The sequence below is a fragment of the Orcinus orca genome, chromosome 11 (assembly GCF_937001465.1).
Source record: "Orcinus orca chromosome 11, mOrcOrc1.1, whole genome shotgun sequence".
NCBI lineage: Eukaryota > Metazoa > Chordata > Mammalia > Artiodactyla > Delphinidae > Orcinus > Orcinus orca.
This window is the reverse complement of record NC_064569.1, coordinates 20402276-20427866: the sequence shown is the minus strand read 5'-3', so window position 1 is coordinate 20427866 and position 25591 is coordinate 20402276. Positions and strand designations below refer to the sequence as shown.

Sequence of the window (25591 nt, the reverse complement as noted above, 5' to 3'; positions counted from 1 at the left end):
ACAAAAAATATACAGTGATATAAAGGAATACTTGTACTTTATTTCTTAACCTTCTAGCACTCAGCTTTTCTTATATTTATGTCCTGTTTTATTGATATCGTTATGTAATTTATGTTGCTAAACTATAACTTAGACATTTAGTTTCCTAGATACTTGATTTCTCTTTATTACATGGACTTGTTGATTTGCCTTTCAAAAGTTTATTCATCTTTCTCTGTTGAAATTAATTTGACATTTGCATGCTTTTAGAAGACTTTAAAGAATTATTCCAAGTAACTGAGAAAATGAAATATGTAAATTTTCATAACTTTTAATTTACCTCCAGTTTTTGTGAAAATTTGAAGCCCTATTTTCTGCAGAGGGTTTTGTTACTCATCTGCTATTACTTATTTATTATTTGAACAAAATGAATATGCATATCCTTGTTGTATTTTATCAGCAGCTACTCGCTTCATGCCCTAAGTTTTGGTCTTGAGCACGAACCTAAAACACAAACAACAAAAATTATATTCAGACATTCATTTAGAACTTTCATAGATATAAGTCAGGGGCTGGCAAACTTTTTCTGCAAAGGGCCAGATGATAAATATTTTAGGCTTTGTGGGCCACAGGTGGTATCAGTTGCATTTTTTTTTTCTTACAACCCTTTAAAAAAGGGAAAATCACTCAGCTTGTGGGCAGTACAAAAATATAGGCTGTGGCTGCATTGGGTTTGTGGGTTGTAGTGTGCTGACCAGCTTGTAGTGTGCTGACCATTGATTCTCTGGGGAAACTGTATTCTTTGGCTAGACATAAGAAGTTAGGTCAGACTTTCAACTTAAATTTTACAAGCTAACATTAGGAATTTTAAAGTAAAATTTATTCTGTGAAAGAGAAAGAGGAATTTTACTCTAGTCTTTTTACAGGTAAGGGTTGTAGGCTATATATTTTACCAACTTAATTACTTTCTTATTTTAAAAAGCCCATTTTATGGCTAGAATACAGTGAATTTTATATATATATATATATATATATTTTTTTTTTTTTTTTTTTGCGGTATGCGGGCCTCTTACTGTCGTGGCCTCTCCCATTGCGGACGTGCAGGCTCAGCGGCCATGGCTCACGGGCCCAGCCGCTCCGCGGCATGTGGGATCTTCCTGGACCGGGGCATGAACCCACGTCCCCTGCATCGGCAGGCGGACTCCCAACCACTACGCCACCAGGGAAGCCCTGTATTATATTTTTAACTATCATTTTAGTCCACATCTGAAAGGCCAAAGTAGTTTTTATTTTCTGCAAGTATGCTGTATGTGGTCCCTGTGTTCCTAGTGTATAAAGGCTGCTACCTAGGTCACATCTATCTGGGCAGTTAGTAATTGACATATTTTTCTGGCCTCTTTGGGCAGTGTATGGCTGTGTTTGCAAAGGCTGTTGAAACCAAAACGTTGACACCGTGGTAATCAGCTGTGTGTTTTCCAGTCTGCTAAAATCAAAAGTGGGGATCATTCAGTAAAGCAGATGACAAAAGCAGAATTCTCTGAGTATCTGCTACTCCTGATTCAGCTTTTTTGCTTTCTGGAGGTCTCAATTTGAGCATAATGTGAAAATTTGTTTTACGAACTTAAAAATGTTGAGTATTTAATTTTCCGGGTTTTGTTGTTAATTTCTAGATACTTAAATTTAGTTGTTAGAAGACCTCCATTAAAGAAAGCTTATCATCAAATTATTTTAACAAAGCAAACCAAACAAAAAAACTTTGTGCCTTATTTCTCTGTTTAATAATAGTTGGGTTTCTGTACATAAGATCAGTAATTTGAACTTTGCTTTTTATGAGTTAAAACTAGACAAAGCAAGTACTGAGCACCTGCTGTGCACCAATGCATAGTATAGCCTCCCAAGTAGTAGTATTGATGCATTTCAGTAGTTCCTGAGGTGGGCTGTTGTTTGGCAAGGTTTCTTTCCAATTCAGTGATGCAAAGTTGCTTTTTAGAATACATCTTGTTCGTCCCGTTCCTCTCCCCCAAGAAGGGCTAGTATTTAGTATTCTTGCATCTGCCTATAGTTAGGGTATTTGAGGTGTTATTTATTTCATTGAAAGAGCTTTTGCACATAATAAACTATTCAACTAGAACAAGTACTTGTTTAAAATTAAATCGCGTAGTGAAAGCATTATAGGCACCGGGATACAGAATGATGCTGTTAACAGTTCTTTCTCCTGTATTGAAGTGCTCTATTTCCATAGTCTCACAGTACATTTTCACATAATGGCTGAGCTCCTGATTTAAAAAAAGTTACAAATGTATCTTTACAAACTTATTTTAAAATTTACATATATAAACACATGCACTGTTGTTTTTACATGTACTTTTGTTTCAGTTGTTCTTAAAGTTTAATAAGTGACATCTGAAAATGAGTATATATGGCAACAAGCTGTATGCCCAAGAATAAATCATTGCGTGCCAGTTAAGACCTTAGCAGCTAGCCACAGTAGGTATTAAACATGTTTCGGCTGTACTTAATCTTTTAAAATTACCTACAAATTTTGGAATATGAAACCAGTGTTCTGTGCCAGTGGTTTAAGGTATATACAATGATCAATAATGTTAAATAATGCTTTAAAGCATATTATCAAGAAATAAGTAATTAAGTCTGAGAAAATATGGTAAATAACTGATTCTTTAAAATCTAATTTAAATTTCCTATTAGTAAAAATGAGAAATGAAAAAAGTCACTCTGGAATAACTATCTTTCAGTGTTGTTAATTATCTTAGCCTCCGAGGTCCTGATACTGAATTCTTGGTGGTGGGTAGTAATCTCTTCTTTTTAATTACTGGCTTCCAATTCTCTCTCTGCATTGCTGGAAACAAAAATCACATATTCTGATATTGGTGATGGGGATGTGCACACTTAAAAAGTAGACATGTTCAAACTAATTTTAGAAATAAGTTACAATCAAAATTTGCTTCTGCTAAATTAGTAGAGGACAAAACCCTGTTTTTTCCTCCATCATAGTATATTTCAGTACTTCTACATTGACCTTATAACCTTTTTTTAAACAGGAATAAAGTTTTTATTCTTAAAAAATATGAGCTTTACCTGGTTTGTTTTATTTATATATACATATGTTTTAAATTTCTTGCACTGATTTTCAAATTGAAAGAGAATCATTTGTGAAAATACCTTAAATGCCAGCTCATGCTTTGTATTTTACATGCTTTACTAGAGTTATTTTAGTGCCTTAAATTATTTATCTAATTTAATAATAATTTCTAATATGTAATTTTTAAGGACTTATGAGTAAAAGCAAACCATCTCCTCTTAAGAATTACTGATAAATATAAAATATTAAAAATTTTATATATGGGTACAAAGTGGCTATCTCATTTAAAGTACCAACATTTAATGATTTTAAAAAATAGTTGGAATTTTTATTTTGTAGTTGGTTTAGCTAGCTAGTCGATTAAATTGATTTCATTAAAAATATAAGATATTCAGATTTTCTTGGGCTATAATGACTTTTGTATTAGTTGAGTAGAAATACATCACAAGTTGGTATAAGTAACTTGAGATGTACATTTTAATATATAATCAACATATTATTTAAATCCCTACTGCTTAACTGAAACTTAATTTTTTATGAATTTTAAATTAAAGTTTTACTTTAAAGGTAAATTACTGAGTTCAACTGAAGCAGTTCTTAACATATTCTTGAGATTTATAAAAATTAATATACCCTCAAGAATTGAAGTGCCTTTTTTTTTCTTAACTATTATAAGCAATGGATGTGTACATGCTAAAATTAAGCCTTAGCTGTTGGTTTACTTAATACTTAAATGGCTGATTCTCTGTGCCTGATTAAATTTAAAACTACATATCATACTTTTGATACTTATTAACTTTGTAGGAACTGAGTCCATTTTGTCACATTTGGTTCGTAGAAAGACTGATGTTAACAGTATTTTTTTTTTTTTTTTTTTTTTGCGGTATGCGGACCTCTCACTGTTGTGGCCTCTCCCGTTGCAGAGCACAGGCTCCGGACGCGCAGGCTCAGCGGCCATGGCTCACGGGCCCAGCCGCTCCGCGGCATGTGGGATCCTCCCGGACCGGGGCACGAACCCGCGTCCCCTGCATCGGCAGGCGGACTCCCAACCACTGTGCCACCAGGGAAGCCCAACAGTCTTTTTTTTAAACAAAGTTTAAATGTCCGTTTTGTACCATTTTTCTCCTCGCTCCCCACTCAGAGCTGGAGTACAGAAATCACTTGTTTTCCCTAAGTCAAAGAAATAATTTCAGTCTAACTTCAGTTTAGGCTTTGATTAATTCCATGACTAGCAAACTAAAATGACTGCATTATTAATACTAATAATACATGTACTTAGGTTTTTCATAATCTCTAACTCCTAATTTAAATTAAAAAAAATTCTAATCCCATTACAAAACAAAACTGACTTCAAAGAACAAACCAGGATTTAAGCCCATATTTTAAAATTGAATCCCCCATTTTATTCAATCTGATGTCTGTTTAAAACAAAACATTCTCAAGTAAAGCTCATAATTCCAAATTTCTTGCACATGGCTGTCCCAATAAATTACTATTACCAATGAAACAGACTTTAAAGAAGTTGTGTTTTACAATGCAGAGAGTGGAGGATGCTTTTTATACATTGGTGAGAGAGATCCGACAATACAGATTGAAAAAAATCAGCAAAGAAGAAAAGACTCCTGGCTGTGTGAAAATTAAAAAATGCATTGTAATGTAATCTGGTAAGTTCAGCATATTAATTTCTGCAGAAAGCAGATGTCTTTCACAGGTAACAAAGTAGCAACCACTTTAGAACTACCTAGGTGTGGGATTCTAATTTGAAGTATTAAAAAATAAGAAACTTGTAGTTTGTTTCCACAATTAATACATTTATTTATTTATATTTCTCATTTTATTTTTTTAATTACATTTATTTTTCATCTAATGGGTATTCATTATAATTGAGATGGTTTTGATGCCTATAGACTACTCTGCCTTTGTCATAGAGTCTAGAGAGAAAAAATATGAGGAACTATATAAAGGAGGAGTAAATTGAATGGCCCAGAAGGTGGGAAAGGGTCACTCTTACAGTGCGTGTTTTCTTTTGGACATTCCACAAGCAAATACTTGTTCTGTCTGTGCTCTCTTAACTTAGCGGCATCAACATCACTTTTTTACCCAGCTGAGAAACCTGGAGTGTTGGGATGACTCCTAAATCCCTCTTTTTCACACCCATTTGGAGGCAACCACAAATTCCTATTATGGTACATTCTAACTTTTATCACATCATTAGTTCAGGCCCCTATCACTTCTTGCTGGGACTATTGTAACCTCTTACTTGGTTTACCTGTTGCTGCCTTCATTCACAGCGTAAAGAGAGAGAGATTTAAAAGAAATGTCATTTTCTTAGCTTTAAATCTAGTTACTGACTTCCTGTTACCTACAGAATAAAATCTCAAGTTTCGTAGCATATATAAGGCTCTTAACACCTTCCTTCCCCCCTAGCCTTTGGCTTTATCTCTTAAAAACTTCTCGTCTGAAATTTTTTTGTCCGTATGTAAATCAACACCATGTTATTTGTTACCTTCCCTTGTGTCTTGGCTGTTGCTCTTGTTGGGAATGCCAGTGTTCTTATCCCCTAGTCTTACTAGTTAACACACTTTCATGACTGTCTCACCTCTTGTTCTCTAAGAATCTTTCTTTAAAAACTATTAGACTGGGCATAATGCACTTCTTGTGTATTCCCAGTTTACTGCTCTTAACTGTTACACACTTAACCATGTTAAATTGAAATAACCGCTTCTTTGTTTGTCCTGTATGGTGAGAATCTTAGAGAGCCAGAATCGTGTATTTTTAATCTTTGCATGTCCATGACCTAACGAGGTTCCTGGCACACAGTAGCTGCCCAGTTGGATTTACTGAGTGGAATTTCTCAACTTCCTTTCTAAACCAACCAATATTAAATTTGGTCTTGTTTAGAAAATATTTCACTCAATAGGTACCAGAAAGTTCATGCCAGAGCTTAAGATTTTGATGCATATTATTTGTAACATATAATGTTCTGTGTGAACATGAAATAAAATTGTAGGATATCATTTTTGGGGCTGATTAAACTAAAGGGTTGATATTGTTTACTGTATGAGTTGAAGGTATGAAATAATGTATCTCCCCAAAATATAAAATATACTTCTGAATAGTAGACTAAGTTCCAAAAGATATTATGTGGTATACTAATGAACTAAACTCAGAAGAAGAAACAAAGCAAAATTAATGATTGGCATTAATTTTTATTGAGATTTATAAACTCTTTTTTTTTTTTTTTTTTTTTTGCGGTACACGGGCCTCTCACTGTTGTGGCCTCTCCCGTTGCGGAGCACAGGCTCCGGATGCGCAGGCTCAGTGGCCATGGCTCACGGGCGCAGCCGCTCCACGGCATGTGGGATCCTCCCAGACCAGGGCACAAACCCGTGTCCCCTGCATCGGCAGGCGGACTCTCAACCACTGCGCCACCGGGGAAGCCCAAGATTTATAAACTCTTAATATTTTTTGAGTATAAAAGCAGTATTTGTATAAAGCAGTATTTAATTTAGAAGTTGTGATAAAACTTAACATTGCAATGCAATTTTAAAAGTAAAACTTCTAAAATAACAGTAGCCATGACCAGAGTTAAGTGATAGTTTTCTTTTCTCCCATTGTCTTACTATTAGATGATTTTTACAGTAGAACTATTTAGAATAAAATAAGTTTTATGCTTTAATTTTTATTTAAAACAAAGGTGAAAGCATATACTTTTTAAAATTTCATATTGTGCAAACTATATTTCAGTGGCTGTGTAGTCTGAATGTGAAATTGTTGGGCATGATGAATTAAATCCTTATTTTTTCAGTGATCATGAATAGCATTTATATAAGAAAAAAGTGTACTTGGTAATATTTAAAATTTTAAATATTTTTACAAAATTAATTTGACAATGATAAATATATGCAAATTAGTTTTTCTTAGTCCTAAAATGATGGGTTTAAACAAAATAATTACTGGTACCCTATTTTGTCTTTTAAATGTGTATATAAGAATGTAAAAGGTGTTCACTGCCCTGTTTTGATCAGTTTTAACATTTTACTAATCATTGAAATTATTAATAAGATTATATATAAAGGAGAGTTCAGTGCAGTATGAACTAAAAGTATTTGTCAGAATCTTAGAAGAAGGTAATCTTATCAGATTCTGCCTTCATTGTCTCCTAAATACTTATATATTGTTTTCACCTTAGGATGTGTCTTCTCTATATCCATCTCATGTATTTTCATTTTATCTGCTTCAGCATTTTTGTATCATTGACATTTTTCTTCGTTATAAAAACAGTGGAAATGGAGTAGACTACATAAGGATGTGTGATCAAAGGGAATTTGTGAAGGGTAGGGGAGTTGGAGTATATCCTCTCTTAAGATTCCATCCCATTCTAAGAGTTCATGGTTAGAAATTAGTCAAGGTTGGTATTATTTATAATAATAAAATAATTATTCTTTATTGTATCATCGGAAGTGTTTTGCTCTTTATGTGTTTAGAAGGTTAGCATGAAGGCTTATATATATTAAGCCTTGATTGTATTGCTGATAAACTGTCTTATCACTTTTTCTCTATTCTCTGTGTGAAACAGAAGTGTATGTCATCATACACATATAATCAGTAATGATATCAGAAAGTGGGGAACATCAGTGAGTGCAGTTTGGGGGCTTTACTGGGGTCTTTTCTTCACTACTATTCAAATCAAGAATGCTGGTTTTTATCCCACTACTGTTGTTTAAATGTGAGCAAGCCTCTCATTCCCACTCTGTGTTTAATTCTTTAAAAATATTGGTAATACTTTTCTAAACTTTAGCTCTGTTGTGAAAGTTAGTTAAATGTAACTAGACTGAAAATGCCCGAATTAATTTAGTTATTATTTTGAAATAGTAATTGTAGAAGATCTTAGTAATGCATAAAGGAGAAATCGTATCGCTGTTAAATTTTCAGTTATTTTTAAGATAATATAACTTAATGAATGTGTTTATATTAATATTCAGCAGAGGTGGTTAAATTGAGTAAAAAGCCAGTTTTCATTGTTAAAGTGGCTTGATTTATACTTTATTTGTTGTGTATTTGTTCCTAAGACTCCCTCTAGTGTCTAGGTTTGAAAACATCAGGCTTTTGTTGACAGTTACTAATCAGTTAAACAGATATTAAAATACATAGAGGATCATATTTTTTCTTTAATTCTCTATTTTGCTTTTATATTTAATTTGCTTTTTAATAGGGGTAGGACAAGAATTGACTTATGTATAGATCTTGTATAATTCAGGATTGCAGGGTTAAAATCTACTGTCCTGCCACCAGTTTCAAAGTGCCATTTTTCATGTTCTGTATGAATGATTAGGTTGAAAATTATTCTGACTTGAAATCACTTTCAACCATTACTGATTTGGATACCTTGCTTTTGATCACAGCTAGATGTAGGCCAAAATGATCAAATGGAAATTTCTCTGAAGATACACAGCATTTGACTTTATATGTCAAATATTAATCTGACTTTATATTAAGTATTTTGAATACTTAATATACTAAACATAAACTAAAAAAATAATGATTTAAAAAAAATCTCCAAATCATCAGACTCTACCACCATTTAAATGATTTAGCTCATTTCTCCACAAATAGAGGCATTACATTTTTCAAAGTATTGTGTCTTGTGTTGTGGTCACATTCTTTGCTTGTTTTTAAAATTTTTTTTTTGGCCGCTCCGTGCGGCATGTGGAATCTTAGTTCCCCTACCAGGGATTGAACCCGCGTCCCCTGCAGTGGAAGCACAGTCTTAACCACTGGACCACCAGGGAAGTCCCCTGTTGTGGTCACTTTAAATTTTCTTCTCATATCATAAATATATGAACTGAAACTAATGCCTTTAGAAAACTGAAAGTATAATCTAATACTGTATACTTCATGGTAGTTCCTTAAATCTAATGGATTTAAATAAGTATTGAACCAGAGGTCAAATGCAGCGAATATTTATGAAATTAGTATTTACTTGCATGGCTTATATCAAATATCTAGAAACTCAGGGATAATTAAGTATAAATACTTATTCACATATATACACAAATACATTTGGATTTCAGTGACTGAGGTGTGCCAATATGGAAAAATTAGTAGCAAATTAAGTTCTGGGGGAAAGTAGTGTGTTAACTAAGCATACGTAAGATTCTGTGCCGTTGATTTTCATTGCCTTTTGTGAAAATCAATGTTCCTATAATGTTAACAAAATATCGTTGAAGACATTTAAGAATCCTAGAAGTCTGATATATATTCAGTTGTCTAAAGAGAAATGTTACGTATCCTTATTCCTTCTCAATATTAATGTTTCCATTAGTAATATATCTTTTCTGTTATCTGTATACCTCAAACCATCATATATATTCACGTTTTAATACTTATGTGTTTCAGGGCGTTGACGATGCCTTCTATACATTAGTTCGAGAAATTCGAAAACATAAAGAAAAGATGAGCAAAGAAGGTAAAAAGAAGAAAAAGAAGTCAAAGACAAAGTGTATAATTATGTAAATACAATTTGTACTTTTTTCTTAAGGCGTACTTAAGTAAAAGTGGTAATTTTTGTACATTACACTAAATTATTAGCATTTGTTTTAGCATTACCTAATTGTCTTTCTGCTCCATCCATACTGTTAGCTTTTATCTTGAATGCTTATTTTAAAATGACAGTGGAAACTTTTTTCCTCTAAGTGCCAGTATTCCCTGAGTTTTGGTTTTTGAACTAGCAATGCCTGTGAAAAAGAAACTGAACACCTGAGATTTCTGTCCTGGGGTTTTTGGTGCATGCAGTTGATTACTTCCTATTTTTCTTACCAATTGTGAACTTGAGTGTGAAACAAATTAATGAGCCTTTCAAATCATCCCTATTCTGTGTTTTATCAATCATATACATGGATTAATTACTAATTATAACTTCAGTTGAGATTTCACGATTGGTTTTACTGAAGCATTGAGGGAACACAAATTTATGAGCTTCCTGTAGATTCATCTTGTAGGTTTCATGTCCTGTAGTTTCAGTTACCCTTAAAGAATGTAAAGGTACACTGTTCACAAAGGTTTTCTCCTTCTTTCCACTGCTATTTGTCAACGGTCACGTTCCCCCAAATATTATATTTTTTCTATAAAAAGGGAAAAAATTGAAAAAAATACAAGGCAATGGAATATTAAAAGGCCATTTACTTTCTACATTAGGTGAATTCCTATAATACTCTGAATAGCTTTTCCTGTTAAGGCAAACCCAGAATGTAATGAGGATTATAAACAACCATTTTGGGGCTATATTTACATGCTACTAAACTTTTGTAATAATTGAAAAAAATTTAACATGTATTGAATTACAAAAATTCTCATAGGAATTAAATATAGTCTCCCCGTGTCAGACTGCTCTTTCTTAGCATAAATCTTTTCTTGAACTTCAGTCTTTGAAAGTAGTTTTAATTCTACTGGTAATGATGTTAAAAATTATTTGGTCCAGTTAGCTTAGTAGGTGTTACGGAGACCAAGGTGGAAAGGCCAGGCCTTGTGTGAGCTTTGAGCTTCACTGAGAGTTTCACAGTATGGACTGCATCCCTATGGTCTTCCAATGTTGTCATGCCTTGGCTGGTCAAAAATGGGGACTGGGAGAGAGTTTGGATAGCTCAGCAGGGTACATTCTCACTATGTGGTAGTCCTACTCAGGAACGTCACTTTTGTTAAAACGAAACGAAACTTTAAAAAAACATTATTTTTAAATGAGGTTTTAGGGTGGGGTGGCAAGATTTTAATTTTTTTAAAACAAAATGAAAAAGTTTCAAAATCTTGAGTATTGGCTAGTTCTCTTAACACTGGCTAAAGTAACACTTTACAAGTCTGGTCCATAATTAAGAATATCTAATGCTTATAAAATAGATAAATTAATGTTAAAATGATTCTTTCAATGCATTTAAAATGTTAACTTATTTTAAAATATTTGAACTGAGATGGTGTGTTGAGGTGAAAATATCACTGGACAAGGAGGAAGGTGACTTAGTTTCCAGTTATGTGTCTTTCATAACTCCAATTTTAGGCAAATCACTTACTATCCGTTTCTTCATGTTAAAAGAAGTCATCTCAAAGGCTGTATCTAGCATTATAACTATGTGATTTACATTCAGTTTACATAAGGATATACCTATTTGTCAGTCTCAGCACAATCTGTAACTTTTTACCTGTGTTATCATCTTCAGTGCCAGTCTTAGGCAAAATTGTGCAAGAGGTGAAGTTTATTTCTGAATATCCATTCTCCGCTTTCAGGACTTCTCCCATATTAGTGTCATCTTGCCTGCCTACCCTTCTACATGCCCCATGACTTGATGTTTTTTCTTTTAATACTTCTCATTCCCCTAACCTCAAAGATTTATTGCTGCTTTGGATATCTCCATGAAGGCTTCCCATCAAAATGCCCTACATCTTACTTCCTCAGGCTCAGCATAATCCGACAGATGCTATAATGGAATTTGACCTAAGAGTTAATTTTCAGGTGGTGGCTGTAGCAATTTAATCTTGATCCTTTGAACATTATCTCTTTGCTGCCTGGTCCATCAGGGACAAAGTAGGAATTTTCATACCTGCTATGAGGAGTCAGATCCCTATCCAGTGGAATGAGAATTTAACAAAGGTAGTGCTGAAAGAATTCCTTATGTAATCTACAACGAGGACTAGCCCTGCTAATGATACATTCCATTGTTTTAAAAGCTAAAATTTTGCAATGAAAGATACTTTAAAATTTATTCATAAATCTTACTCTGTAGCAGAATTCATTTATTCAACAAATATTTGAGTGCCTTCTAGATGCCAGGCACTACACAAGGCACTGGGGATATTAGAGTATCCTCAGACAAGGGACATAATCCCTGTCCTTAGGTAGTGCTTATATTCTAGAGCAGTCTATATTTTAGTGAGGCATCTGGCACATGACCCAGATATAATGCATATTGTAGTTTTGCAAAGAAGTGATTTGGTCTCTAAGCTTAGTTTCTTCCAGTTCTGAAATAATTGTTTTGCTCTGATTCCAATGTAACTGTTTAATCAAGCTACTTTTTAAAATTAAATTAGTTTACTTCATTGTTTTAAAGGAGTAAAATTTGAATATTGTTTTTTATTTGACATAATGATGTGATTCTATTGGGACAATTATAGTACCAATTAAATTGTATGTCAGATAATGTTAAAATTCCCTTGTGTGTAGTATGGTCTCTTTGTATAAGTAATTAAAATAGACTTTAAAAATTAAACATTGAATTCTAAAATAGTTGTTTATCTGGGTAAAAATAAACAGATGCCAGACCTAATTCACAGAAAAGGAAACTTCTATGTAAAAATCAATATGATTTCTGAGATGCTGTACTAAACTACAAGTTTATGGAACATTATCTAGTTAGGGTGTTTACACTTATATAGTACCTCCTCTTGTTTCCACACAAGAGAAAGAAATGGCCATACTTCAGGAATTGCAGTGTATAACTGAGGGGATTTTTAGGACTCTTGAATTTTTGATGTAGCTGGGCAATTTTTTTATGGCAGTGGTAATTATCCTTTATTATGTGAATTTTGAATGGTTTAATAAAATGTTTGTTTTTGTAGAGATTTTAAAAGGGGAGAGATAATCCTAGAAATAACAAATGTTATCTAATTATTATAGCCTTAAAGATAAAAATCCTTGTTGAAGTTGAAAAAAATTGCTAAATTACATAGGTTTAGAACATTAACATGTTTATGGAAGAATGTAGCAGAAGTATGTAGTAAAATTCGAGTGAATATCTCCAATTAGGAATTCTAGGTTCCATTTTAACTGAGTCACACTGCATAGGAATTAGAACCTAACTTTTATAGGTTATCAAAATCTTAGCCACCATTGCACAATTTTGTCCTAAAATATGTAGAAACTTTGTGAGGCATGTTAAGTTGCAGTTTGCACAAGTTCATCTCATTTGTATTCCAGTGATTTTTTTTTCTTCTATCCATTTTTTCTAAACAATATATACACATTTAGGTTTTTTTGTAGGCAGTAAGAATTATCTGCCATTTCCATTTGCCAAAAAGTAATAATTTCTTGATGATTATGTATTAATGATTTTTAACAACCCATTAGTTATTTTAAAGCTGAACTTATATTTAATAACTTTGGTGTTGATATTGGGTAGCATGAAATCTGCATTGAGAAATTGAACAGCATAAATTGAACAGCTGTAAATTCCTTCAGAAAATGAAATTTCTTTCTTTCTAAAATACATTCACATCAGTTCTTTAAAAAGAGTTGTAACTAGTAACACTTGTTTTAGTTTAATAGTTTTAAGTGCCTGTTTGGGATGATAATAGGCAATTTTTAGATGAATTTAGGAAAAACAAAGTTATTACCTACAGAAGTGTCAATTACAGAAGGTCCCCTTCCCTATAGAGAGCTAAATGGGTTATGTAATGTTTTATCCAAAAATTTCCAATTCCACTGTCTTGTGTTTTCCTGTTGAAAATACTTTTGCATTTTTCCTTTGAGTGCCAATTTCTTACTAGTACTATTTCTTAATGTAACATGTTTACCTGGAATGTATTTTAACTATTTTTGTATAGTGTAAACTGAAACATGCACATTTTGTACATTGTGCTTTTTTTTTTGTGGGACATATGCAGTGTGATCCAGTTGTTTTCCATCGTTTGGTTGCGCTGACCTAGGAATGTTGGTCATATCAAACATTAAATTTAAAAATGACCACTCTTTTAATTAAAATTAACTTTTAAATGTTTATAGGAGTATGTGCTGTGAAGTGATCTGAAATTTGTAATATTTTTGTCATGAACTGTACTGCTCCTAATTATTGTAATGTAATAAAAATAGTTATGGTGACTATCATAGTTTGTACTCTTTTTTTTAATTTTTAATTATTTATTTATTTATTTTTTGGCCGTGCCGCACAGCTTTTGGATCTTAGTTCCCCGACCAGGGATCAAACCTGGGCCCACAGCAGTGAAAGTGCCAAGTCCTAACCACTGGACCGCCAGGGAATTCCCAGTAGTGTGTACTTCTTGATGGAAATTTGAAACATTAGCCCCATAATTGATATGGGGTAGTTTATAAGCCACAGACGCTATAGTATATTAGTAAATCTTTTTTTGCAGCTTGTAAGTTGGATATATTCTTTATGAAAGGTGCTGTGAACATTATGTAAAGGTTTAAGTGTTTGCTTGAAACCACGTTAGGTTTAGGTCCTGTGCCATGTTAACTCGTTTAGAAGTGGATGCAAAACAAATCTGCCTTTATGACAAAAGAATAGAATAACATTACTTATTACTTTTTATTGAAGAAGGTAATTGATACACAACGGGTGATTTGTTTTAAGGCCCAAAGGCAGCCAGTGGCAAAAATTAATAATGGAAATAATTAGATAGGTATATATATGTGATGCCAGTTGCTGGCAGGCTGTTTCGAGTTCAGAAGTAATCTTACTCTATACTTATTACTTCTACTAACTGCACTTAAATCATTCTTTTGCAGTGAACCTTGACTCTGTGCTGTTAATGTACCAAATGGGGTCAAAAATAAGGAACTCCTTCAAAAGTTAAGGGCAATAAACTTGCAAGAAATTATTTTGCTTACTTAAATGTGCATTAAACGGCATTCTTTTTTCAGTAAAATGCAGAGATGGGCTAAGAATTGGCAAAAATTAAGTACATTATATTTTCATTCAAAATTGGGTGCTCATCAATTTTTAATTGGTAGTTGGCAGCATCATATAGTTAAATTGCTATCTTAGTATAAAAATTGAGCATAAAGGTTGCTGATAAAGCTCTCAGTTTGAATAGAAGTGGAAACCTATTTTAGTTCAGTAAAGTATTTTTAACAAAATGTATTACCTTGACATTTTAGAATTATTTTTGTAGTAGCTGGTATACATAAACAGCTGGCACTGATTTTCAAATTATAGTAATAGTGATCAGTTAGTTTTGTTGGTATCTGAGTAATAGCGTTGTTTCATAGCTCTATATTTCTTAAGGAAGTATAATGCTTCTAGTTCTTTCATTACAAATTGGCCTTGTTCAATAAGTTCTTTGATCTTCTCTGGGTCCTTCACATCTTTGTTTTTAAGGAAAACACTCTTCAGACGCCTTTTAAAATAGTCTGCTCCTTTTGGATAGTCTCGTCCAAGATACAGCAGCTTAAAAAAGAAAGATTATATATTTCTAAACAATCTATGTCATATAACATTTATAAAATTGGCAACATAATTACTTACATTTTTATAAAGATTCAGTACTTCTCCTCTTAAAGAACTGGCCATTTGCACGTATCATGGAAAGTATTCACTTTTACATTTAATGTACCTAAAGAAAAAGAAAAATTTTTACAAATAACTGCATTGTAGTCTTAAAAAAGAATCAAAGAAAAAGGATTTTACACATTGGTAAAATGGTACCCTGTCTTTTCATTCAATAAATATTTATTAAGCACTTTTATGTTCCATGCACTGAGATGTAGCTATGAATGCGTCAGATGAGATACCTGCTCTCACAGAACTAACATCTCCAGAGGGGTATACTACAAACAATATTATGAATTGTGGTAAGTTCTATGAAGGAAACAGGACAACTACAGAAAATGGATTGGCAAAGCTGGATATGTAGGTGTACCTCCTTGTATACCAGAGTGGAATGAATTAGATAGAACTAGATTTGAATCCCAGCTGCATAGTGTTGTACAGGTTACTTAACCTTTCTGAGCCTCAGTTTTCTTGTCAGAAGGAGAATTGCCTTTACCCTGCTTTCAAGGCAAGGCTAAAACAGGACACTGGGAAGAGGCCTGATCAAATCAAGAGTGCCCTCCTAAGAAAGGCTAAAGAGGCAAAACTGGGTGTGAGGGTCAAGCAGGTTCACAACTAACAGGAGACGGGCAGTAAGATCGGTGGTGAAGAGGCCAAGTGAACAACCCATAAGGGGCTACACGAGGAGCCGGCGACATCCAGTGGGACAGATAAGCTTCTTTATGTGTACTTGGTTCGTGCTGCTAGGGAGAGGCAGCTCTGTAAAGGCACCATGACAGCCTCACCAGAAAATAATTCCCAATACTTGGGACGGCCAATCAGTGGTCAGGATAGGTGATTCAACTGTAACCAGGACAACAGTTGCAAAAAACAGGGTATACCTCTCTGAGGAGGGAGCCCTGGGGGTGAGCACTTTTTAAATTGTTTTACAAACATACTTGAAAGGCTCCTGCTGCCAGTACAGCAACTAAGTGGAGACCTTTTCTTGCTGAAGTTTATAAATCTGCTTCTCTGGCTCCTCTTTCTTAGGGAAAAAAAATCACATAGGAGCCAACATTATTTCCATGTTAATACTTGTATACTTCTCCTGTTTACTAACAATTTATGAGTTAGCTCACATTACAAGCATACAACGTAGCAGAGCAATTTTTCTGAGTTTATTAATATTAGCTTTCTTGTTTTCCTCCAAATTGCTATTTTTCTGCTTTTGTCTGTTATCACTTCTGAGCTTTCCTCCAGAAAAGGTAGTCCTTTTCAATCTGCTCCTACAAATGAAAGGACAAAAAAAACTTCAGAAGATCTGCATACATGGTTGCAGCTTAGGGACTTTGGGCTTTACTTAGGGTGATCTGAGTGGGCCCTTTATCGGGGAACCTCTGATGTTAGTATCTTAGATGGTTCTCCTCAGCTGGTCAGATTCCCCAGAGAAAAGTCTTCCAATCTTCTGAGCATTTGCTAATGTAACATTAAGAAGCAGAAGAGGAACCAGGGCCTTGCATTCAGCATTATGTATACCCAAACTCACCTAATCTGCTTCCAGTGTGGTTTTGGTGTACTTAGTATGCCTGAGGACACCCCACTCCAGAGACTAGTATTATTTTGTCCAGAAATAAAACCTCCAGTCTTCTGTGGGAGTGAGGGGTCAGACACTTAGGGGTGGTTTTCAAAAAGCTTTCACTTCATCCTCTCTGATTTACTTCATTCTTCATTTCCAATTACAGTGGCCCTGTTCCAGTGCCTTTTGAGCAATATGCAGTATAAACTGGGCTTTTCTAGTGTGCTAGGTCACATTCATCTGTTTTGCAGCTTCTAAAGTTTTACTGTTGTCATCTCCTCTTCTATTTTTAAATTGGTTTACTGAAGATTTAATGGTTTTGGAAGGGAGTGAAATTAGATGAGTGTATTTAACCGGGTACATCAACACCGAATTTCATTTTTAAAACTTTTTTTTTTTTTTTGCTGAGAGCCATTTTTCCTGTGTTTTAATCTTACTGAAGAATGATGACTCTTAAGAACCTTGTGCTTTTAAAATAATTGTAAATTAAATCTACATTCGATGTAATTTAAAATTGCAAATTATAAGCTGTTTAATTCCTGGCAAAGAGCATAGCTCTATTTAATTCACAATTTGTAATTTGTAAAACTGTTTAGAAATGTGGCTTAAATCATCCTCTTTAGCTGTTGCCCTCTTTACAAATTATATATAATAAAGGACCTGCCCAGCAAAAAAGTAGCTGCTGTGACTAAGGTAAGCTTGTCCCATTCTTTGATATGTTACTTTATGAGTTAAGGAAGTTTGTTATTGCATGCTGACCTTCAGGCATTTCAGTTTATTTTAGCCTTTGGGAGAAATAGGTTTCCTTGGGTTCAGTATTGGTGAACAATTTAAATGCAGCAGGGACCTGGGGCTGTTCCTTAACCCTGCATGAAGTCGTGGAGGTTACTGTTCTTTGTAGAGAGCCAAACGAGTTAGCGACTGAGAGAAGTCCCCCATCATCCTGAGAATCTGGATGGGGATGGGCATACAATCCACACTGATAGCTCTCTCCCAATGACTTCTGGGCCAAGGAGGTAAGACGTAACTAACTCCAGTTCTGGGTTAAGTCATTTAACTAGGGGTTATGGTGTCTAGAGCTGTTATTAGTCACTGTTCTCCATGAAGTTCTGACTTGACTCAAACAGATGAAGCACATTTCCCCAAAGTAGTTAAGCCTAAAAAGCTTCACACAAAAATGTATCCCAATACACTTGCAGCACCAAAGGATACATAATCCAAGAGGTAGGTGGCAAGAGCGCTTGCCCCCAAAAGCTTGTATACTGCTTGGTCTAGGCCTACCTAGAAGCCAGATTATAAAAGTGAGTTGAAAGGAGATGGCTGTGTATGTTCATACGGGGGAGGTACTACACCTGTCTGAAGGTAACAGAACAGGAACTGGGCCTTCTTCCGCAGCTTGTAAGAGAAGTAGCAGAGAAGAACTAAACAAGCTCACTGGTATAATCTCACAGCACAGTGGCCCTCCTAGAACACAGTCCAGCCTGTTTTAACACATCCACAGCAAATCCTTCTCCCTAGGAGGGAAGCTGGTGGAATGAGAACTTGAGCAAGTCTCTCCTCTAGAAGCCCACCATTTTACAGTTGTGATTACCATCACACCTCCTTACCCGCATCAGAGTCGACTGAGCTTTTGTATCATAAATATTAGTACCTTGGTTGAAAAACTAAAACAAAAGCTTAGTTCCACACCACACAGCTTCAGAACTCTATATGAAGTCGACGTTAAGACGTTTTAATCTTGCTACCAGGGATGTGGAGGCGAGGTGTCATAGCTATGACACAGTCTGGATTTCTGTGGGGAGAATAACACTTTAACCCACAAAGACCAGCTCAGTCAGTAATACTGATTTACTAATAATGCCTTTAGTCAATGAAAGTGCAAGGGACAGCGCATTATAAAATGAGAATTCAGAGATGAGAAATGGTGGCAATAATTTGAAAGCATTTCATGTCTTGTCAGGCTAAAACAGGGTTTAGATGTAAAATAACAGAGAATTCAGACAGGCTTTGGAAGGACCTTAATTTCTCAATCTCTTAATTTCTTCTAGTTTTCCTGTTGGTCTAAATTGCCAGAGTTTCATGCGGGGAGACTGACATTCGAAGGGTTGTGCTACCGGTTGGTACAGTTAATCTGTGACCTTGACCCTGGGCACATAATTTAGCGAGTCTTGCTGGGTCTCAGAGACCGCCACCTGTAAGGAATACTTTACCCAGGAACTGCTTCAAATCATTTCCAGTTCTTGTTTAGAGAGCCTCTAAGGAAAAACGGCATATACCTTGCGTGCCCAGGAAGTAAACAGAACCAGGTGCAGGGAGAAGAATCCGAAGGTTATTAATTTCGAAATAAACAACCCTCTGGGAGCCAATTTATTTACCTCTTTTTCTAAACTGCCAATCGAGCCCCGCCCCACGCTGGTCTAAGCGGTGGCGGCCCAGGCAGCCGAGCCGGTGTCAGTCACTCGACCCAGTCGCGTAGCCGGCGGCCCCCTTCCTTCTCGAAACCGCACAGAAAGATTCGTCCCAGCTACTCTAGGGAAATAGGGAGAGGGACTGTCAACGTCGGAAGACGCGCAGAAACCCTTTCCCACACCCGCTGGTCCTCGCCCAGGGCATACTTCACCGCCTCCAGACCTCAGGATTCGGAAAACAGAATAAAACGCTCGGGCCCAGCACTCACGCACTTTCCGGCACGCGGCAGCCGTAAAAGCCTCCTCACGCTCCGACTCCTGCGGCAGTCGACCGAGGCGGGGCGGCGGAGGTGGGTGGGGCAACCTGTCAGGGAAGGGGGCGGGGCGCCGTCCGGAAGAACCCCAGTGCGACTGCGCGGACCGAGACGCTCGGATCTCCGCTCCCGCCTTGGCGCCAGTGGGAGGGGCTTGTCGTCCTGACAACCCGCGAGCGTTTGTCCTCACAACCCGGGAGCGTTTGTCCTCACAACCCTGGGCTCCGACTTGGCCGACTACGGAGGTAGTGTCTGTCTCAGCATGGTGAGCAGGGAAAGTGGGAGAGCTGGGTGAAGGGGCGAGCATTGATTCTCCTGCACCGTGTTAAATGATGTAACAAGAGCCTGTCATATTTTATCAGAGGGGAGCGAGTCGGTTTAGGAAAGAGCCCATACCCTTGGGGTGGGGGTGGGGGGGGAAGGACCTTCCCCAGATCTGTGGCCTTCTGTCCAGGCTCCGGCGGACAGGTGGGAGTAAAAACCAGTTTCTGCAAACGGGGAATGATCAGTGCGGTCAGATGATGTCTTAAAATCTCGACCTCTTGCTAAATTTAAATATCGGTCTCAATTTAGTAACTTCCAATAGTGATAGACATTCCCATGAAATTGCTATTTTATTGCAGCTTGGCGGAAGTGTTTTTTTGCCTCCTTATCAATTAATGAAAAGCTTTATCAATTTACTCTGCTTTCACAAGTTATTTTGTGTGGTCTTTTGTGGAAATTTGGATTGTTTCGTAATTCAGGGTATGCAACCTGTCCTGTGTTTATTAAGTATGATAAAGCTTCTTGTTTTGTTTTTCTGCACTCCTCAGCTGTCATGCCTTCTCCAAGAACACAGGCCAACATGTAGCTGTAAGATGTTCTCATTTCCCATTTTCTTAAATGTGATTTCCGTCTTCTTCTATGATTAAAACCAGAGGAAGTGGAAAATGTAATTAATTATTTAATTCGTTGATTAAGGGAAAATATGGAGCATGTTCTTTGTGCTTGGCACTAGGCTGAAGCCAAGGACACAAAGGTGAAAATTACCATCTCTCCCTGGTATGGAAGACAGACTTAGCAAATTAATTACAATACAGTTTTATAACTGTAATAATTGAAGTGACTACAATGGAGTAACGCAAAGTTGGAAATGTTGAAATTGGGGCAGGAGAGGGGATGGGAACAGGAAGGGAAGAGCAGTGCTTTTCAAGCTGTGTTTTAAAGTATGATTGTGAATTTACCAGAAGTGATGAGAAGAAATAGGGCATGGAGAGCATTCATGTCAGGGAGAATAGAAAGTAAATGGATTTTAAGTGGACTGAAAACTGCTGATAACTTAAGGGAACAATAAGCACCTATTTATTATCTTCCAATCGGTACATAAGTTTCTTGTTCTTAGATCCCTCTAGGAATCTTTCTCAAAATGTGGTTTCTGGAAAATCTGCCTCTAATAAACCTGGAATACCAGTTAAAATGCAAATTCCAGGAACAGACTGGACTCCAGATCTACATTATTAGTTTCCTAAGGCTGCCAAATAACAACATACCACAAGCTAACTGGCTTAAACAATAGACTTAACAGTTTCACAGTTCTAGAGGCTGGAAGTCCAAGTTCAAGGTGTTGTCAGGGTTATGCTCCCCCTGCAGGTGCCAGCTTCTGGTACTTCCTGGCTTGTGGCAGCATTACCTCATTCTTCACTGGCATTCTCCCTGTGTGTGTGTCTGTGTCCAAATTTCCCCTTTTTTAACAAGGACGCCAGTCATGTTGGATCAGAGATCCACCCTATTCCAGTATGACCTCATCTTAATTTAACTACATCAGCAAGGACCCTCTTTCCAAATAAGGTAAAATTCAGAGATACTGGGAGATAGGACTTTAATGTATGAATTTTGAGGGGGCACAATTCAATAACATGAACTGAATTACAATGGGGAGAGAGAAGTGAGTGTGTACACTTTTAGCCCAGGAATATGCATTTTAACAAGCATCCTAGGTGATTCTTATGCCCTCGTAACTTTGAGAACTTCTCTACTACATGATGCTCCTATGATTTGCAGGATGGGTGAGGATATGTACGTAAACTCAACCTGCATCACATTAAAAGCACTGGTGAGAGATGACAATTCCCCCACCTTTAAAATGTGGCTACTTGGGAACAGGGCCAATGCTGTTTAGCTATTCTGCTGTATAGTAGTTATTTCAAGATGGAAGCATGTTAACTATTAATTGATAGCAAATATGATAAAAAATAAAACACATTTATAAAAGTTATGAGAGCCAGGTCTCCATTATTATTCATATCATCTCCAGCATCTCAGAGTGCTTTGAGTGTAAATCATTAATAAATACCTGCTGAGCAAATTAGTGAAATATATGCACTTTTCAAGAAGATATAAGCTACTGCTTTGTGTCAGTTTTAACATTTATATTTTATATAGTGATAACCTTATGGCTTGAACCACTAACTTCTCCTGTACAAGTCGTCAAATGTGGAAAGTGTGTGATCTTATAGTCACGTGGTCCCCTACAAATTCCTTACCAGAAATCTAATGAACACGTGGGCCAAATCAGGAGATTACAAGTACTGTTACTAAAAAGTACTTGTAAATATTGATTGAAATACTGTACTTTCCAAAATCCAAAAAAGCATAGATCTGCTTTAGGACACATTGCTGAATAGAATCATTTTGTCATAGTTTTGCCTGTTTTAAATGACAGGTTCTCTTTCTATAAAATCAGCAATCTAACTTTACAGAAAGATTGTTTCTTTATAACATGAGATCATTCCCACACTTTCAAGCTTGACATTAGTACCAACACTAATGTCAGTGATTTCTTCTTCTTTAGAATCCTTTAAACTAGTGCCTTCTCAACTGGTGCTCTGTTTTGTGATCGGGCATTTCATTAAACATGGATCATTGATCGTCGTAAGAATGAGTGTAAAATCTACTTACAAAAGATGTTTCAGTGGGTGAACTATCTTAGTCTTTCCTAGACTTGCTTGTAGTTTTGTCTGAATTCTTTTCTAAAAAAACTTTTTCATTTTGAGATGATTTTAGATTTACAGAAAAGTTGCATAGAGGGTACAGAGAGTTCCCTTATACTCTTTACCCAGCTTCTCCTAATTTTAATATGCTAGGTAATCAGGATAGTTTTGTTTAAATGTCTGAATTATTTTTTAAATTTATCAATTCTTTTGTTTTTCCAACTTTTAGGGTCCCAAAGCAAAAAAAAAGGTAGGTGGAAATTATTTCTCAAAATAGTTTTAAAGCACTGACATTGTACAAACAATTTTTAAACGTTTTCCAGTAGTTTTTATAGTTTATAGAGTTTACTAAGCTTAGTCTTTAGACATTAATGCTATTTAAATCATGGAATAATCCCTTACAATAACAGAACGTATTTCAAATTTGACATAAAGAGATAGTTCTAATTTCACAAAGAGTTTTTAAAATACCTTTTAATTTTTACTTGTGTCTAGATTTGAGGTGTTTTTATTACTTGCGCTCTAGAAAATTTTGGATTAGGAACGCTTTTCTTCATTTCAGGTAAACACATAAAAATTTCGTTCTAAAACCTTCTGTGACTTAAAAGCGAACCCTAGGATAATATGTCTTTAAATGGGTTTCATGGTAACACGTACTGAATTTTTCTGTGCTTTGTAAAAATTTGCGTTCATTAAGGGGTGTCTCAAATAACTTTTTCTCTCTTCTTAGTAGATTTATACCTGAAAGCAGAGATTATTATCTCTTGACTGGCAAACATAGACATAGTTCATTTGATCCAAAAGGTCTTTTTTAATCAGTTGCCAAAGTAGTTTCATGCAAAAATGTGGTTTCCACCTATTCTTGAAAAATTGGAAACCTGATAACATTGGACCTACAGTCCTATAAGGGAACAGTTGGCTAGACTAAGTAGCAGCTACCCCTTTGAGAAATGCATAAATTCTTCAGTTTGCTGTCGTCCAGACTATGACCAAATCCCTTACATTATTTACCTACCTGGTCCAATAGGGATTTAGGTTTGGAATGCCAGCATTAAGGCATATCTGATAAGTCACTACTCTGTTAATTTCCCCGCCATTTTCTGTTATGGAATCAATTATACTCTCTGTGTTCTCATAGCACATGAATTTGTCCATACCGCAATTATAATGCCTATCATTTATTGTAATGATTTATCATTATGTGCTGTTCACGGTCAAGAGCATGTCATATTAATTTTTGTGTCCATAGCATTTAGTCTGGCACGTAGTAGAAATTCAATCAATATTTGTTGAATGAATATGTGAAACCCCATTTACCCTACCACTACTTTAAAACACTTGGGCCCTTGATTATTTAAGAAGAAATGCTTGGGCTTCCCTGGTGGCGCAGTGGTTGAGAGTCCGCCTGCCGATGCAAGGGTCGCAGGTTCGTGCCCCAGTCCGGGAAAATCCCACATGCCGCAGAGCGGCTGGGCCCGTGAGCCATGGCCGCTGAGCCTGCGCGTCCGCAAAAAAAAAAGAAGAAATGCTTATATAAATGTGCATTCAATATTTATACAATTCAACATTTCTTCAAAAATGCTATTGAGTGCCATCTATGTTTGCTTTTCTCAGTCACTTGAACCCACTACCAACCTGATACTGTTTTAGGGACTGTGGATATAAATAACTGAACAAAATTTATGAAGGCTCTGGGCACATTCTTATGGGGGAAGTATTCTGGAGGACTACAGTCATATATATGTTTGTCTACAATAGTTTATTAGTTTGTGTGGGCATTCATTTTCAGCTTTAGATTGTGAAATCTTAGAGGCATTGTTTTAAATCTGAAAACTCATTGTTCTAATGACTTCGGTACTTAACCATGGATGTATGGGTGCTAAATAAATACATTCGGATTATTTTCTTCATATTGTTGTTTCCCTTAAAGAATGGTGAGATTCATCCTGTGAAATTTGAAACCAAACATAAGAAAAAAATTACTCACTTTTTAATTATTTCCATTCTTAAAGATTATGGTTTGGGGATGAGGTGAGCCTGTAAAGAGAATTACAGTATGGTTAAAAAATCATGGAAAGGTGTATTTTATTTCTGATTTCTTAAAATTATATTTTAAGGGAAAAAAGTAATAAACACATATGGTACAAAATTAAAGTAGCATAAAAATGTAAAAGTTCCTCCTAGCCAAGACTAAAAGAACCACTGCAAATCTTTTCTTTCATTTTGTAATCATTAAAAAGTACACACACACACACACACGCACACATTTTCTCCCCACATAATGGGAGCATTCTGCACCTTCTAGTTTTCACTTGATGATGTTGCATTTTATTAATTCTAGTATACTCACATTTTAACATGACTGAAATTGAGATATGTTTTATGGTTGATAATAACTTACAATCATTGCAGTCCTGAATTGACATCTATTTCCTCCAGAGATGTTTGCTTCTGTCGGTCACTTGGGCTTACTACCAACCTAATACTACTTTAAATTCTCTTCCTGAGAGTTTTTGGACCACACTAATAGTATGAGTCAGACTGCAAATCCACATTAACTGACTTGTGGTTTAAATTTTCCGGGATTTTTTTTTTCTTCGTTCTATTCATTTTTCAGGATTGAGCTATGCAAGTTTCCTTGTTGTATCTTTCTGTATTGTAGGTTCATTTGTGTTTACCTATTATTCAGCTATATACAGGCATTTCCTTTTACATTCACACCTTGGGCAGTTCCTTTTTTGGTATAATATCAATAATTTAAATGTGCATCTTACATCTGATGGCATCATAGATTCTATGGAGTAAATATGTCTTGGGGACCTTTTTTTGTTTCAGCACATTGAGATTATATCACTTCTTTTCACATCTGTATCACATTCCATTGAAAGTATATCTATGATTTTTATATTGTCCCTATTTTTCACTACTACAAACAAGGTAGAAATGAAGATCCTTGTATATAAGGCCTTGCAAACATATGGAAAAATAGTT

At 35.6% G+C, this 25591-nt stretch overlaps 3 protein-coding genes across 23 annotated transcripts in view; 2 read left to right on the top strand and 1 right to left on the bottom strand.

Annotated features, from left to right (window-relative positions):
- The window catches only part of KRAS (KRAS proto-oncogene, GTPase), a 38754-nt gene extending 24810 nt beyond the window's left edge, over window positions 1-13944 (top strand). For 2 of the 3 annotated variants that reach the window (XM_033430225.2, XM_033430226.2), the window contains exons 5-6: window positions 4620-4743; window positions 9479-13944. In XM_033430225.2, coding sequence (XP_033286116.1) covers window positions 4620-4739 — 120 coding nt within the window. In that variant the 3' untranslated portion in view covers window positions 4740-4743; window positions 9479-13944. The remainder of the gene's footprint in view (window positions 1-4619; window positions 4744-9478) is intronic. The other variant, XM_004270908.4, reaches the window with a different exon arrangement.
- Window positions 469-19652, bottom strand: ETFRF1 (electron transfer flavoprotein regulatory factor 1). Of its 13 annotated transcripts, none has more exons than XR_007470051.1 (4): window positions 19525-19652; window positions 19285-19438; window positions 15331-15418; window positions 469-483 (listed from the first exon to the last, which is right to left on the bottom strand). XR_007470051.1 is itself a non-coding variant. In XM_004270909.4 (2 exons), exons 1-2 carry the CDS (start codon window positions 15373-15375, stop codon window positions 15031-15033), a joined length of 267 nt encoding a protein of 88 aa, XP_004270957.1. In that variant the 3' UTR covers window positions 13690-15030. The 13 variants fall into 13 exon arrangements, 1 of the variants encoding a protein (XP_004270957.1); XR_007470059.1 differs by having other exon boundaries at window positions 19285-19433; window positions 19587-19606; XR_007470058.1 differs by having other exon boundaries at window positions 19587-19602.
- A 109-nt stretch (window positions 19653-19761) lies between these two features.
- The window catches only part of DNAI7 (dynein axonemal intermediate chain 7), a 73911-nt gene continuing 68081 nt past the window's right edge, over window positions 19762-25591 (top strand). The window contains exons 1-2 of one of the 7 annotated variants that reach the window (XM_033430228.2): window positions 19762-19896; window positions 22830-22850. In XM_033430228.2, coding sequence (XP_033286119.1) covers window positions 19894-19896; window positions 22830-22850 — 24 coding nt within the window. In that variant the 5' untranslated portion in view covers window positions 19762-19893. The remainder of the gene's footprint in view (window positions 19897-22829; window positions 22851-25591) is intronic. The other 6 variants (XM_049694195.1, XM_049694196.1, XM_033430230.2 and 3 more) reach the window with 6 other exon arrangements.